This window comes from Xiphophorus maculatus, chromosome 11 (genome assembly GCF_002775205.1).
Source record: "Xiphophorus maculatus strain JP 163 A chromosome 11, X_maculatus-5.0-male, whole genome shotgun sequence".
Classification (NCBI taxonomy): domain Eukaryota; kingdom Metazoa; phylum Chordata; class Actinopteri; order Cyprinodontiformes; family Poeciliidae; genus Xiphophorus; species Xiphophorus maculatus.
The window spans coordinates 7170050-7187869 of record NC_036453.1 but is presented as its reverse complement, the minus strand read 5'-3'; the positions used below and the strand labels follow the sequence as shown (position 1 = coordinate 7187869).

General features: G+C 37.6%; 1 protein-coding gene across 1 annotated transcript in view; it reads left to right on the top strand.

The window, feature by feature from the left end:
- The window catches only part of fstl4 (follistatin like 4), a 200462-nt gene that overhangs the window by 161263 nt on the left and 21379 nt on the right, over positions 1 to 17820 (top strand). The window contains exons 7-11 of the mRNA XM_023342536.1: positions 4194 to 4360; positions 7263 to 7383; positions 10592 to 10753; positions 13515 to 13649; positions 17306 to 17332. Of these exons, the coding sequence (XP_023198304.1) occupies positions 4194 to 4360; positions 7263 to 7383; positions 10592 to 10753; positions 13515 to 13649; positions 17306 to 17332 (612 nt within the window). The remainder of the gene's footprint in view (positions 1 to 4193; positions 4361 to 7262; positions 7384 to 10591; positions 10754 to 13514; positions 13650 to 17305; positions 17333 to 17820) is intronic.

Genomic DNA, 17820 nt, shown 5'->3' with positions numbered 1-17820 from the left:
CTTCCCTTGCCCTCTGTTGCGCTGCTTCCTGCTTCCTCTGTATTGATGCCGATCGGTTACATCATCAACAAGCATTACCGCAGTTAGCCGGTAGATTACAGATCTGTATTGTTGGCTAAATTTCTATTGTTTCTACCGTATGAAGTTTACATCGCTCATTCCCATTTGTGGTGTTTAAAACTTTCTCTTGTTTTTAGCTCATATCTTAGTAACTTCTACATTTTTTTGCTGCTGTTTGCAATTTAAAAGCAGGTCTCTCTTGTAAATGATATCTTGGGTCCCGTTAAAACCACCTGCGCAAATTAAGCTCAAGTAAAACCATCTGAAGGTCAATTACAATCTTTGGAACTAAATTATAAATTTGCTGACAGTACCAACATGTTTACTTACTGTGACTTTCACAAGTAAAACTTTTCACATTATATTAGGATTTTATGTGTTAAACCAACACATGGTTTTCAGATCTATTTATTTTTTTCAAATAAGTGTGAAAATGTGGAATTCATTTGAATAGTTACCTGTACTCTGATATCCCAATTAAAACAACTCGGTATCTAACTACTGAAGTCAGTTAATTTGTAAATCAAATCCCCATTTCTTTGCTGTAGGAACTGGACAAAAATACTTGGTAAGATTTAGTTTTTTGCAGTGTTGTATTGAAGCACTCTTTGCATTTTAGTTGTTTTTTTTTGTACACTGATTTCCAAAACAACAATGTACCTGTTCTTTTCATATTTTGTTTTTGTGAAATAGTTTTCTTTAGTTTCTGGTCCACCTCACTTCATCCCACAGCTTCACCTTTGACCTTTGTACCAGTTTTCTCCCCCTCATGGTTCCTGCAGGCGTCCTTCCTGCTTCTCTTTAAAAAGACGTTGCTGCGCTCCTCCTCTCTGCTTCTCTGCGTCCTGGTTTGACGTCTCTCTCTCGCTGACCAGGGGCTCGCCTCGTACGGAGGGAGAAAAGGGACAAACTCCAGATATTCGACCTGCTCTGCATCAAATGTCTTTTCATCCTGACACATGGAAAGACATTTTTTAAAATCTTATTACCTGTTTCAAGTCAAATATCAGTTAGTTTTTTAAATTCTCTCTGACTCCAGCTGTGTTTTCCTTTTTTTTCAAGGTTTTATTTTTCATGCTTTTCTTCGTTCTCTCTGCATTTTTCTTATTTCATTCAACTCTTTTCCTGTTTCTGAGATTTGAACTCAGTATGAATTTCTTCCATTTTCCTCTTGCTGGAAACATGTTCAGCTGACAGGGTGTCCAATGTGCGGCCCGGGGGCCATTTGTGGTGCAACATAATTGATTTGATCCTTTGTAACCTGACCTGATTCAGAAGTGAACATTAAATGTTAAAACTGAATCAAGTTATTGGCAGGTTTCATGGTTTCCACATGTATAAACCCAAGTTATTTTTTAATGGTTATATTTATTTTCCGGCAGCAGTAGTTGTTCATTAGATGTTATTAACGTCACATTACACGCAGAGAAAGTTTTTAATACTTCTCATTGTTTTATTTTCTCATTTAAAAAGCCAATATTCAAGCATTATTAAAGGTATTGCAGGTGAAATCACTATCTGTACAACTATTATCTAAAGGAAACTCTCAGGAAAATGTATGTTTGTATGTATGCAAATATTTAAACAGCAAGTCATCCTCAATAAGCAGATTTCAGTTGTTTCCTCCCGAGCCCTCCTGTTTTTACATGTTTAAACGCTCCAGCCTGGACTCCAGAGAGGCAGTATTTGCTTGTATGTTCCAGCTGTAGCTGTTAAAATAACCTCTCTGCCTCACTGTGCTTTATCTGCCACAGTCTATTAATTACAGCTGAACTGAACTCTAAAGAGATTTTCTCACCAGCAGACTTTTAAGCCGTTACATTCTCGTCTCCCTTTTAAAGAATCGATACAAAGCGGCCTCAGATGTCCGTCTGAACAGTCGGCTGCTCCTGCTGACTTTGCAAACCTCACCGGTCTGGTATCGTTGGCGTCTAGTTGAGATTCACGGCGCGACCTGAAACTGGCCCTCTAAGCCAGATCAATGCACTTCATCTCTCATCTGTCACATGGCACTCAAAGCCTGTCCTGCCACCCAGATTACTGATGTGCTGAGTTATGATTTGGTTGGAGCGGCAGTGTACAGCACCCAGGGCGTTTTGAGAAGCCACTGGCAGACCGAGCCGTCATCCCGCATTCATCTGTCACTGGGAGAGCTGTGAGGAACAGACAGCTAATATCCTCGGGTCCTTTACAACTGCTTTTGTCAAAGTCTGCATTGTGACAGGAGGCTTCCCACAAACATCTCAGAGCCTGTTAGCCATCTTACCTAAAGTCTGTTTGGACAATGAAATACTGTCACCTGTGGCTGCTGGAGTGAAGGTTTGTTACCACTGGCCTTATCGCTGGCATTCTGTCATAACAGTAAAGATTTGCTTGACTTTATGTTGCAAAGTTATGATACAATAAACAGACGTATGGATGCGGATAGTGGTGTCAGATAGAACTGAAGGGAACGAAGAGGTCTGAAAAATGTAGCAGAGTTATCTCTGAGAAACAATAAGTCTGCTGTACTCACCCGGTTCAGCTGCAAAAAACAAGAACAGTTAAGGTCAGAGGTCAGCAAATTTCAAAAACTAAATAATTATGTAGTAGTATATTACTACATAGTATATTATATTATACTACTACAAAATAAAAAAAAGAACTACAATGTCAAGTTTGGGTGAAGTATCAAAGTAAACAAACATTTCTTTCAAGTTTTAGGTTTTGGAGCAAATAAAACAAAAATACTTTTTGTTGGCTTCTAAAAAAGTGTGTGTGTGTATATAGATAGATTTTATTACAGACTCAGAGTCCAGATTACATAAAAAGGAAAACAAAGACAATAAAAGAATAAAAAGTACAATAAAAAACGACTCCTAGCCATTCAGAATCATACCAATGTCTCCAGAGTACAGGTGAGTACTATACTGCACTATATTTAACATTAGTCAACAGTATTATAATTCTATTATTAGACTCATTTAAACGACAAATAAATTTATACATAAGCTTTCTTAAAACAGCCATCAAAGTGCTGACGCGAGTTCACTGGCTCTGGTCCATCTGGGTTTATTTAACAAGATTCTCAGTGCATCATTATAAGCCACCTTCAATCTTTGAAGACTGGCTTTTTTTAAAATTGCACCACAAATGTGCAGAATACAGTGATGTACAATATGACCTAAACAAGTTCAGTTTCACTTCATCAGAGCAGAATCCAAACTTACGGACAAGGATATTTGCCTGAGCGCATAACATCCGAACCTGACGGTAAATGTCCTCATCATCAGACAGACGGTCTGTCGACACATGGCCAAGATATTTTACTTCACTTGAGACATTCAATAAAATCCCAGACAATTTAAATTTTGGAAATACTCTATTTTTGTCCTCCTTATATATTTATATATATATATGTATATATATAAAATATTGTTGTTTTACTGCAATGGACTGGTGACCCGTCCAGGTGTGACCCGTCCAGGTGTGACCCGTCCAGGTGACCTCGCCTCTCGCCCATTGGCTCCTCCCAAACCCAGAGGGATGAATGGATGAATGTTTACACATATTGACATGTTCTTCCAAAGCCCAGAGTTGTCCTATTTAGTAATCTTTTAATTTTACCAACATATTTTTTCTGATTTGAAGTGAAAATAATGTTTTGGAGTCTCAACTTAAATCTGATGGGGAATATGTGAAGGAATCTAAAAATTAGGGTGATGGTTTCTTAGTCATGAGATAAAATATCAAAAATACCAGAGGAAACATAAAAATGTTTGATTGTTCCTGTAAACTGATGGTTAAATAATGTTGGGATTTACTGTATCAAATTATCATTTGTGGTAATAATAATAATAATTGTGCATTATGTGATATTTACAACACAAAGAGGAATGTTGAGAGAAAATAAATGTCCCTGTTGAGAGGAATGAGACGTGGTTCTGATCCGTGGTTCTGATCCATCTTCACAGTGGGCAGATGTTTGTCCTCTCTGCTCCGGCGGTAATCAGACCAATTAACTTGGCTGCAGTTTCACCTCATCAGCACAAACATTTAGATGTGATTTAAAACCTGCCTGTTTTTCCGTCCTCCTCGTTTTCCTCCATTTTGCCTCCTTCATCTGTTCTGATTGATTTGCTTCAAACCAACAGAAGTTGTGCAGCTGAGCCTGGCGGAGGATCAGCGAATCAGCACCTCGACCGTAACGGTGGGCCTCAGCGCCGTCCTCACCTGCGCCATCCAGGGAACGCTGCGCCCGCCCATCATCTGGAAGAGGAACGGCATCATCCTGAACTTCCTGGACCTGGAGGACATCAACGTGAGTCCAAACTGTTACTGGATGTTTTGTTTCCTGAGGCCACAGCAGAGAGTACAGACCACAAATATTGGTTCTGGATCCATTATTCCTCCAATAACCAATTAATTTCAATCACTAAATAATTTTCACTCATGTAATTTTACTTTCAATTAAGAAAGAAAACAAAGTGTTAATACTAACATGGCGTTAAGAACACTTTGAAATTTGTTATGAGGATCAATGAACGCTGCATTAATCTAGTAGGTAAACAGTCTGAAGCTTTGTGACGTTTTTGTAAAATGAAAATATAATATGCATAGTTTGGATAGTTTTCTTTCCACTTATAATCAGTCACACAGATCAATCAATCAATCAATCAGGTTTTTTCTGTAGCACATTTCAACATCAAGGCAGTTCAAAGGATTTTACATCATAAAACACAAAGTCATCAAAAATTGAAGCATTGCTTTTTTTCCAAGTTCTGCCATCAAAATCATCAAATGTTTCATCAAAGCATCAGGTGGGTTTTTAGTCTCGATTTAGAGGAACTCAGTGTTTCAGCAGTTTTTCAGTTTTCTGGAAATTTATTCCAGATTTATGGTGCATAGAAGCTGAAAGCTGCTTCTCCATGTTTGAGAGATCTGGAAGGATCTAACAGCAGCAGATGTTTAATCTTTAATGCAGTGATTTATAAACTACCAGCTGTAGTTTAGAGTCTCTCAGTGAAGGACTGAGAGACGGGTGGTGTAGAACTGGGTGGTGCAAAGCTGGGCGGTGTAGAGCTAGGTGGTGTAGAACCAGGTGGTGTAGAACCGGGTGGTGTCTCTATCCTCCTGGTTCTAGTCAGAACTCCAGCAGCAGCGTTCTGGACTGTTGGGTTGTCAATCAGACCTGTGAAGACGCTGCTGCAGGAATCAAAGCCACTAAAGAGAAACTAAAGCCTGGATGAGTTTCTCTGATCTGAGACTTTGTAGTTTCTGGCATAATTACCACATAAAAATACATTGAACTTCTAAATAAAACCTATTACTTAATGTGAGTGGGCTGCCTAATTAATATCTGGTTGATTTTAGCAGCAAGAGGCGCGCTGGGTGTTCTCTTCACATTTATATTAAAGTAAACTAATTACAGCCCGGTTTTGAAATGCAAAATGTGAAAATTACGATGCTGCTGAGAGCCGTAAGGAACCCTGAGAGTATCTCAGCTGATTTATACTCATGTCTTTACTTTGTGGTTTAAGTTTGCACAATTTATGTTCCTGCAGACAAAAGCGAAGTGGTTGTCTTCCTTCATCTCCGATATTCGGCTGCAGGAGGGTGGAAGACTAATTACAAGAAAACGAACAAACGAGTGGAAATAAGAGAACAATGATTGCCTAGCATCCTCCATGAAACAATACGATTAATGTAAGCTCTGCGCTTAATGAACGGCTTCTGTTTGGGTGGAAGCTCAGCGTGGCTTTATCACAATGTGCTGATTGCAAGTTAATGAGCAGCATGTTGGTCTGCTGGGGTGATGAACGGATAAACAGCCTCACATGTTGGGGCTGTGACTCCAACGGGAATGTCAGCCTGCAGCTCTGCACCGCACACAGTGGATCTCACACAGACCGGGGCCGGCGCAATGGCTGCTGGCGAACTGCTGAAGCCAAAACAAAAGAAATGAATTAAACTTAATGTTTGGCTGCATGGATCCATTAGAGGAAATAGAAGAAGAGAAGGACTTTATGTTTTAAACCGGATTGTAGAAAAATATGCAGATAAATCAGGCTCCAAAAAAACATTTAATTCACTTGGATGTGATAAATGTTTCATTCATCTGATTTGTATCAACTGTTCTTGTCAAGGAAGTCACACTAAGGCCAAATTAAAAATGTAATTTAACAGAAAATATATTCTGCATTATTACTAATTAAAGCGCAAGTAGATTTGTGCAAAAATTGAATAAAATGTCCTCGACTTTAGTTCATGTGCTCATGTTCTTCAGACAGAATAAAATATGTTTTCAACTGTAACACAAAGAATAACCTCTGGCTCATTTTTTGTTCAAAGGCTAGACTTGATTCTTCATTCACTGTCATGTTTACGACACTGAAAAAACACAAAATCACACCGCGTAGATTTCATCTAGTTCCTAGTGAAATGTCTTAGTTCACTTGAAATAAGAGAAAATTAACTTACAAGTAACTTTTCACCAAGATAGGAGCTTGATTTAAATCATTAATGTTGGTAAAAAAGTTCCAGTTCCAACTAAATATTTCCCCATATTTTTATTAAAATAATCTGCCAGTGGAACTAGAACTTTCTCATCAATATTAGGGAATTAATGACTTTAAAAAGCTCTTATTTCTTGTTGTTGATTTTGTTTTATTATTTCATATTTGTCCTAGAAACCGGACCAGACTACTTAGTGAGATTTTGTGTTTTTACCATTTAAAGTTTAAACGTCATGTCGGATCCGTCAGATCTACCGCTTGGTGGGACAGCAGAGAGTTTAATGCTTTAATTCACACTAACTTGTAGCAGGAAGTCCCTGCTGATTGGCTCACGCTGCACCAACAACTCTGGCTCCATTCATCAGTCTAATGGGCTTTATATTTTTAACCCTTGCCATTTATCAGACTGAGGCAGCGTCATGAGGGGAGAGCAGGATCAAATCCCCAACTGCCTGCTTCAGCTCAACAGGGAAACCCTTGATTCATGGTTTGTCTTCCTTCCCCCATCACTCTTTCTCTCCCCTGTCTCTTCCCATCATTCCCTGCTGTTGCAGTCCTCCTCTCTGCAGTCTATCAAGCTGCCTACGTTTCCCACCGGCTCCCTATGGATCTGCTGCACCCAATTCTTCACCACCTTCTCCAGTCTCGCTTCTTTTCCCATCTCCACCAGTCCTAATTCCTCTCTTCCATCTCTTCCTTGTGTTGCAGGACTTTGGGGACGACGGCTCGCTGTACATCACCAAGGTGACAACAATACACATGGGGAACTACAGCTGCCATGCCTATGGCTACGAAGACCTCTATCAGACTCATGTGCTGCAGGTGAATGGTCAGTAGTGGCTCATTTCTTTCCTAAAATTTCAGAAGAAATGTTAAAAACATTTGTCCTTGTCCTACTTTGTGGACGCCAGAAAAGATGGCAGAAAAATACTTTTTTGTTTTGTTGCATTTCAAATAAAAATGGAACAACAAACTACTGGATAGTCTGGGTTAGAGAGGCCAATCAGAAGCCAATTTAAAAGTCATTGCCTTCAATGATCAGTATGTATGGATCCAGAGATCTGACAGAGATTTTCATATTTTCATGTCTTTTTAATTTATCAGCCCAGGTTGTTTCAGGAAGGTGGGTTATTAATTTCATGTTTGTTTTAGCATCATAATAATGAAGACAAAGTGAATTCTGTAAGAAATTACTTTGGAGACTTTCAAAAGAAAACTCATCTTAATTTCTCACTTCCAGTTCTTCAAAATAAAACCATGCACTGTGTGATTAGTTCAGATAAACAAACTGATAAAATCTGGTTTGGAGTTCTTTGAACATGAATGTAAACTCATGGACCCGTTACAGCGCGACGTCACGCATGCAGGATCCGGCCCCTCGCTGCTCACTAACGATGACTGGAATTGGTTTTAGCTGTTATCAATATAAAGCACCAAATCTTAAATGTACACCTGATATGCAAAAGAAAAATGGATGCAGTGATTATCTACTAATTGTCAACACTACCACATCTGGATAACAAGGTTAGGAAAAAGTTTTAATTTTTGGAAAAAATAGCGAGGAAGAGAGAAGTAGATCAGTTATGCTAGCTTGACTATGACAACCCTAACATGTAGATGGGCTGTGGAATTTGGTCTGCTTTGGTTCAGTTAAAATTTTAAAAAGGTGACCCACACACCAACTCTGACAGAGGATCAGTAGAGCTAATCTACCACCGCTGTGTTAGCTTAGCTAATAGCAGCGGTAGCTAATCTACCACAGCTGTGTTAGCTTAGCTAATAGCAGTGTAGCTAATCTACCATTGCTGTGTGATCTTAGCTAATAGCAGTGTAGCTAATCTACCATTGCTGTGTTAGCTTAGCTAATAGCAGTGTAGCTAATCTACCATTGCTGTGTTAGCTTGGCTAATAGCAGTGTAGCTAATCTACCACAGTGATCAATTATTAATAATCGCGAAGTAAACATAAAGCCTAAAAACATAACTGACTGATTGTTCTGCGTGGGAAATGTTTGAGTGTTTTTTGGTGTTGAATCCTGATGCATGAAGTGGTCAGTTACCATGGCAACAAGTCTGGTGTAGCGCAGCCGACACAGAGCAAGAAAAAAGTGGTTTTGCTTTATTCTGCGTTATTTTTTCCCTTTTGCAGCGCTGACCTGCGTTAATATTTACATCTTCAGGTTTCATTTAGTAAACGGTTTTACTGCAGCAGCGCCGCTACGGATGGAAAGGAGGAGAATCGTCTTTTCGCCCTCCAGGGTCGAGCGCATGAATATAAACAATAACATGCCATAGTTTTAGTGCTGTAAATACTTTTCCAAATTAATTTAAATAAATAATTTTGCAGTAGTTAGTAACAGCTCTATGCATTTTAAATAGAATATTCTGAAATTATTTTTGGTATTTTTAGTTTTCTTATGCTTTGGGCTGGCTCTGCCTGCATATATAGTATTAGATCTGATTATTTAAAGCTTCTCCTTTTGAAGAACAAATGCCATAGGATATTTTATTTTTCTAAAAATCCACAAACAACCCAGAGCTGGTAGAAAAACTGGTAACATCAGGACACAGTTTCAAATTTCTGACCTCCTCAACCCCTAATTAAAACTTTTTCAATAAAAATATGCGATCGCTTGGTTTTTCTGCCCACTAAATAAATGAAGCTAATTAATATGAAACAAAACACAGCAGATTTTCTTCTTATGAGGAGCCATGCAGACAGAGAAGATGTCTGGGGAGGCGTTATCAGCAGAGGGCAATTACCAAATGTTTGCTTTGGGTATTCAGGGTATTTCAAAAACAGATAGGAGGAGGTGAGATAAGGTGGAATGGAGTGGAGCCAAGTGCCACATTAGACTAAGTGGGCGGTTTGCATCCCTCTTCGCTATTAAAGCAATCTGTTCGCTGAGGAGAATGACAATGCTGCAGCTTCAGCTTTCCCTAAGTACACAGAACTGCAGTGTAAAACTCTGCTCTATGTTATTTTAGCACTTACAAGTGTGACGCCATCGCTGTTGAAAAGGTGTTTGCGCCATAAAGTAACACCTAATAAACACTGAAAAGGAGTTGTAAAGCACGACTTCCAGTGAAGTAAACAACAGTTGTTTTAAGAGCCAAAACATGCAGGAGAATCCATGGAGGATTTTGGGCGAATTTCCTTTTTTTGAAAGAGGAAACGACGAGTCCTTACTGCCAGCTCTGTGGTGTGTTTCTGGTTTTCATCGAGTCAACAGGCTGAAGCTCTAACAGCTTGACATAAGTACTACACTGCAAAAAATACTAAATATTACCACATAATTTGGTCTAGTTTCTAGTGTAAATCTTAGTTTTGTCTTATTTCCAGTGCACTAGCTTAGACATCGCTTGTTTTAAGTCAGTAATTCCCTGTATGGTAGTCATCTTGCGATCGGAAGGTTGTAGGTTCGATTCCAGCTTCCTCCTGCACATGTTGATGTGCCTTTTTTTTTTTTTTAGCATTTTTAAAATGCTACATAAATAAATCTGATGTGCGACTGACAGACAATCCTGAAAAGTTTCCAGAGATTTGAAGACTTTTGGAAAGAGGGATACAATAAAAAGAAAATGTTCAGTATGTGACTATAATAAAATATTAAACCAGCCTTAATAGTGACTAAAAATAAACGTAAAGATCCAGGGTGTCATCAGATTTACTGAGGTTAAAGGCTCTTGAAAATGAGAGCAGCAGGTTTGCATCAGTGTCGAACTGAATCCTACCTGCTCATGCAAACTATTACCTCATATTTCCTTTGACTTTCAATTCTTCAGCATTCATTTGCACTCGTCCCCCCAGAGGACGCAGTAAGTGGCAGAGTCGTCCAACCGGCCGGAGCTGTAATAACGGCCCCCCAGAGCTCTCGCGTTCTTGTTGTTTGTGAATATATTTCATGGTGGGGTGAGATAAATTTCTCTCTGCCACGGAGCGTTTGGGTGTTTGTGTTTTTTATCCCCTGGGATTTGCGGCCCACCATGAAACGGGACGTAATTATGGCTTCACTTGTCCCTCTGCTGTCTGCCCAGTCCCTCCGGTGATCCTGGTTTACCCGGAGACGCAGGCCCAGGAGCCCGGCGTGTCGGCCAGCCTGCACTGCCACGCCGACGGCATCCCCGACCCCAAACTGCTCTGGCTGAAGAACGGCATGGATCTGCAGCTCAGCTCCTCCACTCAACTCTCCCTCATAGGTGAGCAGCTGCAGCAGGTTGTTTCAGCAGAAACTGCAGAGCAGCGGTACAATAAACTATCAATCAATCAATCATTTCCATTTGCATGACTTATTGTTTTTCTTCTGGGACAATTTATCCAGCAAGATTTGTTATCAAGACAAATCCAGCCTCATAACTCTGCAGGGTTGTTCAAACTGTGGTTCGGGGGCCGTTAGCGGCCCTTCAAACAACTTGTCTTGATCACAGTTCAAGAAAAGCTTCAAAATGACTTTGCTGGTTCAGGCAGGTCAAATCAATGTTGGTCAAATTTTCACTGATGGGGGAAGAAAAGGTCAATTAAATTTCCTTTTACTTTAATTTATTAACAACAACCACAAACATCCAGTGACTTTTACTAAAATCCAGACTTGGAGGCGCCATTTATTAAAATGGGCTTTGCTGTTTTTTGTTTTTAATCTTTTAAACCTGCATCATCCTCTAAATATACAACAAACTACAGAAATCTGACTTCTTGGCTAATTTCAATAAATTATCATGTTTGGTTTGTTTATTTGCCACGTAAAAATAAAAAACCTTAATAGTTAATGTAATTAGAATTAAAAATATGAAATATTTTGTGGCCTCTGTAGTAGATGCAACTTGACATTTAATGTTTGACTGCAGAGGATTTTTATAAAATACTTTTTCAGAAACATGGAGAAAGAACTTCAGTATGAAAGTAAAACTTTCAGCGTCATCCTGGGCGATCGGCTTCTCCTCTCAGGGTTGCAGCCAAACTTCCTTCATTTTGCTCCTCTGGCAACAAAAAGGCTCTGAAAAGCAAAGAGACGGCGGATCAAGAAAGACTAGAATTAAAATATCAGCTTTCTGGATGTTCTGTGAGAACGGAGCGGACCCGCTCCTTTACAGCCTGATTCTCATTAAGGAGAGTTTATTTGCCTAGTGTGGGTCGTTACCGTTGGTAACAGCCTATAACCAACCCACTGACACTCAGACTGAGAGCTTCCTCTGGTTCAGGGGCCCATAAACGACCAACACGTTCAGAACGAACCACCAGAACCACCTGGAGAAATAAAATGTTTGGTTCAGATTCTCTGAATGCAACAAAAAAAACTAAATTTTTGATTTCAAGATATATTAAAATATATCAATAAATGTAGTAAATAATACTTCAAAATATATTAAATCCAAGTTCATATATTTGAATATATTGTAATATAATCTGAATTTAATATATTTTGAAATGTATATTAATACATTAATAAATAATACAGCCCTGTATTTCAATATATACTAAGATATTTTGATATATCAATATATTTTTAAAAATATATTTAGATATTTTAAAAAATATTACATTTAAATTCTATTAGAATTTGTAATATATTAATACGAATTTAATGTATTTATAAATATATATTAATGTACAATTCAAAATATATTAAATTAAAAAATAATTTGCATTTAATATATTGTGAAATATTCAAAAATTCTTTAGGTATTTTGAAGCGTTATTTTACAGCTCAAAGTATTTATAGCATAAAAATGGAGCCTAACTCTTTAAGTGAGAATCATCTGATAGAATCAGGATGTAAATATGAGCATAAAAGAAGAAATAATCGGTTCTAACAGTGAGTAAAAAGATCCGTGTGTTTGTTCCCAGACAGGAACTGGATCTTCCTTTAATGTTTCTGCAGAAAGTGACCTGTGAGCTGCACTGCGGCGCCGGCTCACCTGGTGATCGGAGCCGGACGGGTCAGGGTGCCGCTGCACCATAGCTTCTGCAAACATCAGAGTTTGACTTTGATGATGGATTTTTTCTTAATACAATCTACATCACCTGCTTCTATAGAGCCAGAACAATGCAGTGTTGTTCAGGATGAAGAAGGTTTGCTCTGCTGTTTCTGTGGCTTCCTGCAGTTTATTCCTGTGACTTTAGCTGAAGGAAATCTTCTCCTGATCCTGGGAATCGAACCAGCAGCTGCGGCGATCCAAATGAGGCTTTTTGATTCGTATTAACTACTATCACAGAGCAACAGTGATTCATGGTGTTGTGTGTATTACGTTACACATGGAGTAACACACGATCACATGAGGGCATTTTTCCAGGTGATTAAACCGTTTCCTCCTCCGCACCTTAAAGTAGAAGCTGGTGTTTATGGGTAATCATTTCCCTCTGCTCAGTTGGTTCCTTTACATCCAGTTGTTTATGAACATGAGGCTGTTATGATGTCTGCTGTATATGCAGAGGTCAAACACTGACTTGACCTGAATGTGTGTAAATATGTTTTATCTCTGTAAAAGACAGAAAGCTGCTGGCTAACGGCGACTAGCATTTATTTTAGCTGTCAAGTTGTCAATATAACAGGATAAATCTTAAATGTATGTGTGATTTAAATAAAACTGGGAAATGTTTCAGTGTTTTTTGGTGTTGAATCCTGAAACGTGTAGTTGCGCTGTTGCTATGGCAACGAGTCGGCCATAGCATAGCCGAGACAGAGAGCGAGAAAAAGTGGTTTTGAGTTATTTGTTAACGTTTTTTCCGCGTTATTTTCCCTTTCCTGCGGCGCTCTGCACTAAACTAATAACGGCTTCATCTCAGGTTTCAGTTGTTACCGGTTCTACGGCTGCAGCGCCGCTACGGATGGAAAGGAAAAGAATCGTCTTTTTGCCCTCCAGCGTTGGGCGACTTTTCCAGATGTAAACAAGAACATGCAGGGGGTTTGTAGCGTAGAGAACCTGCCGTTTATTGTTTGCTTTCTGTTTGCTCTCCTGGTAGCTAACGGCAGCGAGCTGTTCATCGGCAGCGTGCGTTACGAAGACACCGGCGCTTACACCTGCATCGCCAAGAACGAGGTGGGAGTGGACGAGGACATCTCCTCTCTGTTCGTGGAAGATTCAGCCAAGAAAACACGCAAGTCACATTTTATTTCATTTACCGCTCAGATGCATGCTGCACAAGTTTCCAGAAGTGGTTGACGGTGCTGGGTCATTTAACATTCTGTTACTAGTGTTTTTATTTAATTTTATTTTCTTTATTTAATCAGGTAAACCCCGTTGAGATCTAGATCTCGTTTTCAAGAGGGACCTGGGTTATTTCTGTGCTACATTTAAAAGCAAACATCCTAAATAAAAAATAAAACAAATGACGTAACGCAGCATAAAATAATAAAACATGAAAATAAAAGATCTGACCCAAAAGTAAATGAGGACAAGTAAATCTAATTCATTTGTTTTTCTTAATGTGATAAAATGATTTGGAGTCAAAAGCAGAAACCAATAAAACATTAATTTACATGTGAGAGGGAATTCATGTCAAAAATTACTTAACTGATTAAAAACAATAAATGTGTGAGAGAGATGATGAATCTAGTTTAATGTAGCCACGATTTTAGAAAAGCTTCAATGTTTGTTTTTTAACCTTTTTGAAGTAGTAAACGCTAAATATACATACTACTGCTTAAAAATTAAACTAATTTAATAATCTAGAGGTTTTAAAATCAGGTTTTAATCACATTTTATTTTTTTCAAAGCTCCCTGAGGTTTTATGTTTGTAAACTGAGATTTTAAGGTATTTAAAATAATCTAATAATCTAAGATAAATTATTATCTTAGATTAGCTTTTATCAGGCCTGCCAATAAGAATCAGACAACTAACAAAATACAAACTGAACAGTTTTATTTTTCTAATCTGTAAATCTTTAAAGTGGAAGTTCTTTAGATTATCTGACATTTTAGAGAATATTTTTAGAAACAGTTTTTATTCCTTTCCATTCCAGTGAGGATTTTATTAACGTTTATTTACAACTTTTTTATATTTTTAATTTGAAGGATTAAACAACAGTGATGTTTTTTGAAAATGGTGCACAAATTTGAAATTTATTTTTACTTTTTTCCGGATGTCACACTTTGAGCCTGAAATGTTTATATCAACTCTATTCACATTGGATTCATGTCAAATCCCACATTTAATAAAATCTTATTAATAACAGAAGCTTTTGGGTGGCCAGAAGAAGTGGAGCTAAATTTGCTAATAGATATTTATCCAATTATTATCATATGTATAACTTTCTGCCTGTGTGGAATCGATAAAATGCATAAATTCATTTAGATTTTTGGTCTTCTTAGGTGAGCAAAGTTATATTGTTATTCCATCCTTGAAAGACGGTTAGAAAAAGAAAAATGAAGTTAAGAGATTTATTTATTCTCATGAAGAATGTATGAGAACCAGGCTCCTGGAAAAAATCTGAAGCTTTGAAAAAATGGTTTACTGTATAATTTGTTTTTATTTTTAAAACTGTAGAATCTGTAGCTTAGAAATGCAAATGTACATTTCTAATCCGTGTCGAACACATTGAGATAACATCCACTTAGATCCCGTCATTTACAGAGCCAACCATGGATGAATAATTGATTTATTTATAAAACTCTTTTCATCGGCACACTCACAAAGCACTTAAGATCAGAAGAGATCTAAAGACATAAGGCGTTAAAGGTCAATAGAAATAAAAACATGAAAGAAGCCGGTATAAGAACATATGCAAATAGACAGCTGCTAAATCCAGGATGTACCGAAGGCTCAGGCCTGAAAGAACAGATTTTATTTTAAGTGTTTTTTAAAGAACTGAGTGATTAAAGCAGATAGTTTCACAGCCGCAAGGCCTGAAAGGCCGATCCTCTGTTTCTAATCTGCAAAGGAACGATGAGCAGATCGTGATTCTGAGAACAGAGAAGTGAATCTGTAGGTACACAGGTTAGCAGCGTCTGATTTCTCTTAGCTGCATTTAGCAGAATATGTGACGGATGTGGCTGTAGCATTTTATATGACGGGTTCAGTGCAGGTTTGATGCTTTTGTCATAATGTTAAGAAAAGTTATTATAAAAAAGGTTCTGGGACAGATTTAGATTGATTGATTTCCAACCAAGTTTCTGATTCCAGTTGTTGGTTTCACTGTTTGTGCAACAAAAGAAGCCAAATATTTTCTTTTATCATTTGGTTTTTTATTGATTCTCACTGGAAGAGACTGGACTCCCTGTTTCAGCTCCCAGATATTCCAGGACAGTTCAGGATGAACATTAGAGGTTATGTTTTATTATGATAAAGACAAAGCAAAAAAAACTAAAACCTTTCTGTTTAGCCTTGATCACACAAGATTAGCTTAATATGTATTCAGATGCTACGCACCGCTGGCGTTTTATTGTTTACATCCAGAAGTTTAACAATTAACTAAATGAAACCTGGAGATGTAGCTTTTGTCTTGCTCTCTGTGTCGGCTACGTTACACACAGATTTGTTGCCATAGCAACTGGCAACAACACCACCACATGTATCAGGATTCAGCAAAAAACAGTGAGAAACAGAGCAGAACATTCAGTCCGTCACAGTTTTATGTTTTCAGGAGTCATGTTTATTTTGCAATTATTAATAATTGATCACTGTGGTAGATTAGCGGCTATTAGCTAAGCTAACAGCGGTGGTAGATTACCTGCTTTACTGATCATCTGTCAGTTGGTGTTTGTCAGAACCGAGTACAAACGCTAGCATTAGCCTGACCTAGCACTTTAGCAAATGTAGATTTTGTGGAAGTTAAATATTTTTTTAAAAGATCTGACAAAGGTTTGTGCCTTTTAGGTGATTCATTGTCTGAATATCATAGCAGCTGATGAAAAAGTTTTAGTTTCATTGGCAGATTATTTCACTTGTAACAAGACATTTTTCACGATACAAGTTAATTTATCTGCTAATAGAACCAGAACTTTTTCATTATTATTATTTACTTAAAACATGCTTCTATATCTTGCTGAAAAATTACTTTTACGTTTGTCTTATTTCAAGTGTGCTAAGATATTTGTGCTAAAAACTAGACCAAAAATACTTGGTACAATTTTGTGTTTTCTGTGTTTATTAGTGGAAGACAAACAATTGATTTAAAAACTGTGTAGCAATAATGAAATGTAATGAATTATTGTACTGCAGCAAAGATTTTAAGCATTTATTTGGCTTTGATTTTAGATGGAGAATCAAATTCCTGGACGTCTTTGGGACGAGCCAAGTCAATGAAAAGAATAAAAACCCTGAAAAAAACAAATGAATCTGAAAATACTCACTTTCTCAGAAGCTGATGTGAAGTGTTAGTTTATCCATAAAAGCTTCAAAGTTTAGATTCAACCATGTTAGAATCTAAAACAAAGAAAACCCCTTTATCTCAGCCGACTCAAATGAAATGATAAATTAAATGTTTATGGAAATTTGGATGTTTATGTTTTATGGACTGCTTAAAGGTGTACACTGATCCTACTGGAAAATACTTTGTTTTGCAAATATTTCTTTTGAGGAGATTGCATCACTTTTATGAGATGATGTTCAGTGCTTAGAGAGATTTAATTAGACATTTCGTTAAACTGAAAAACTGTCTGCATGTCTCCACTAAGGAAAAATAATAAACTTCAGAGTTGGAAGAAAACATGGCCTGTCATCACCAGTGAGGAACAATTTGCAGCTGCAGCATATGTGTAAGCTAAGATTAATTAATGTTTTTCTTCCTTTTCCACCTCTTTTCTTCTCTGCAGTTGCAAACATCCTTTGGAGAGAAGAAGGTAATACATTATCAGTTCTTAAAATATATTTTTTTTCTTTGTGCACTTGAAGTTGTTGCAGGCTTGTTTTGAGAGGTCAGCAGATTTACTGACTCCACTGACCTAAAGGTCCCACAAAGTTGTTTCCTCCAGGCAAATGTCTGCAAGTCCCAACCAGAAAGAGAAAATAGAGGAGCAGAGGTTTTACTTTAATCATTATGAGGAGGAAAAAGGGAAACAATCCATATTTTATGGCAGATCCAGTTTTGTGGCTAAAATGAAAACAGCTTTGTGTGTTTTCCTTTATAAATACATTTTATACAAAATCAACAGAAGCTTAATGTGATTTTTACTTTAAGGTTCAGTTGAATAAGTAGGAAAGTATCACAATAAACCTTAGTTTTTACCTTTTCCAATATATTTAAGACTTTTTCATGACTTTACCAGCAAATGTGTTTGAAATCTTGAAGTTGTAAAGTTGGTATGAAGTCCAAGATCTTCATCTGGTT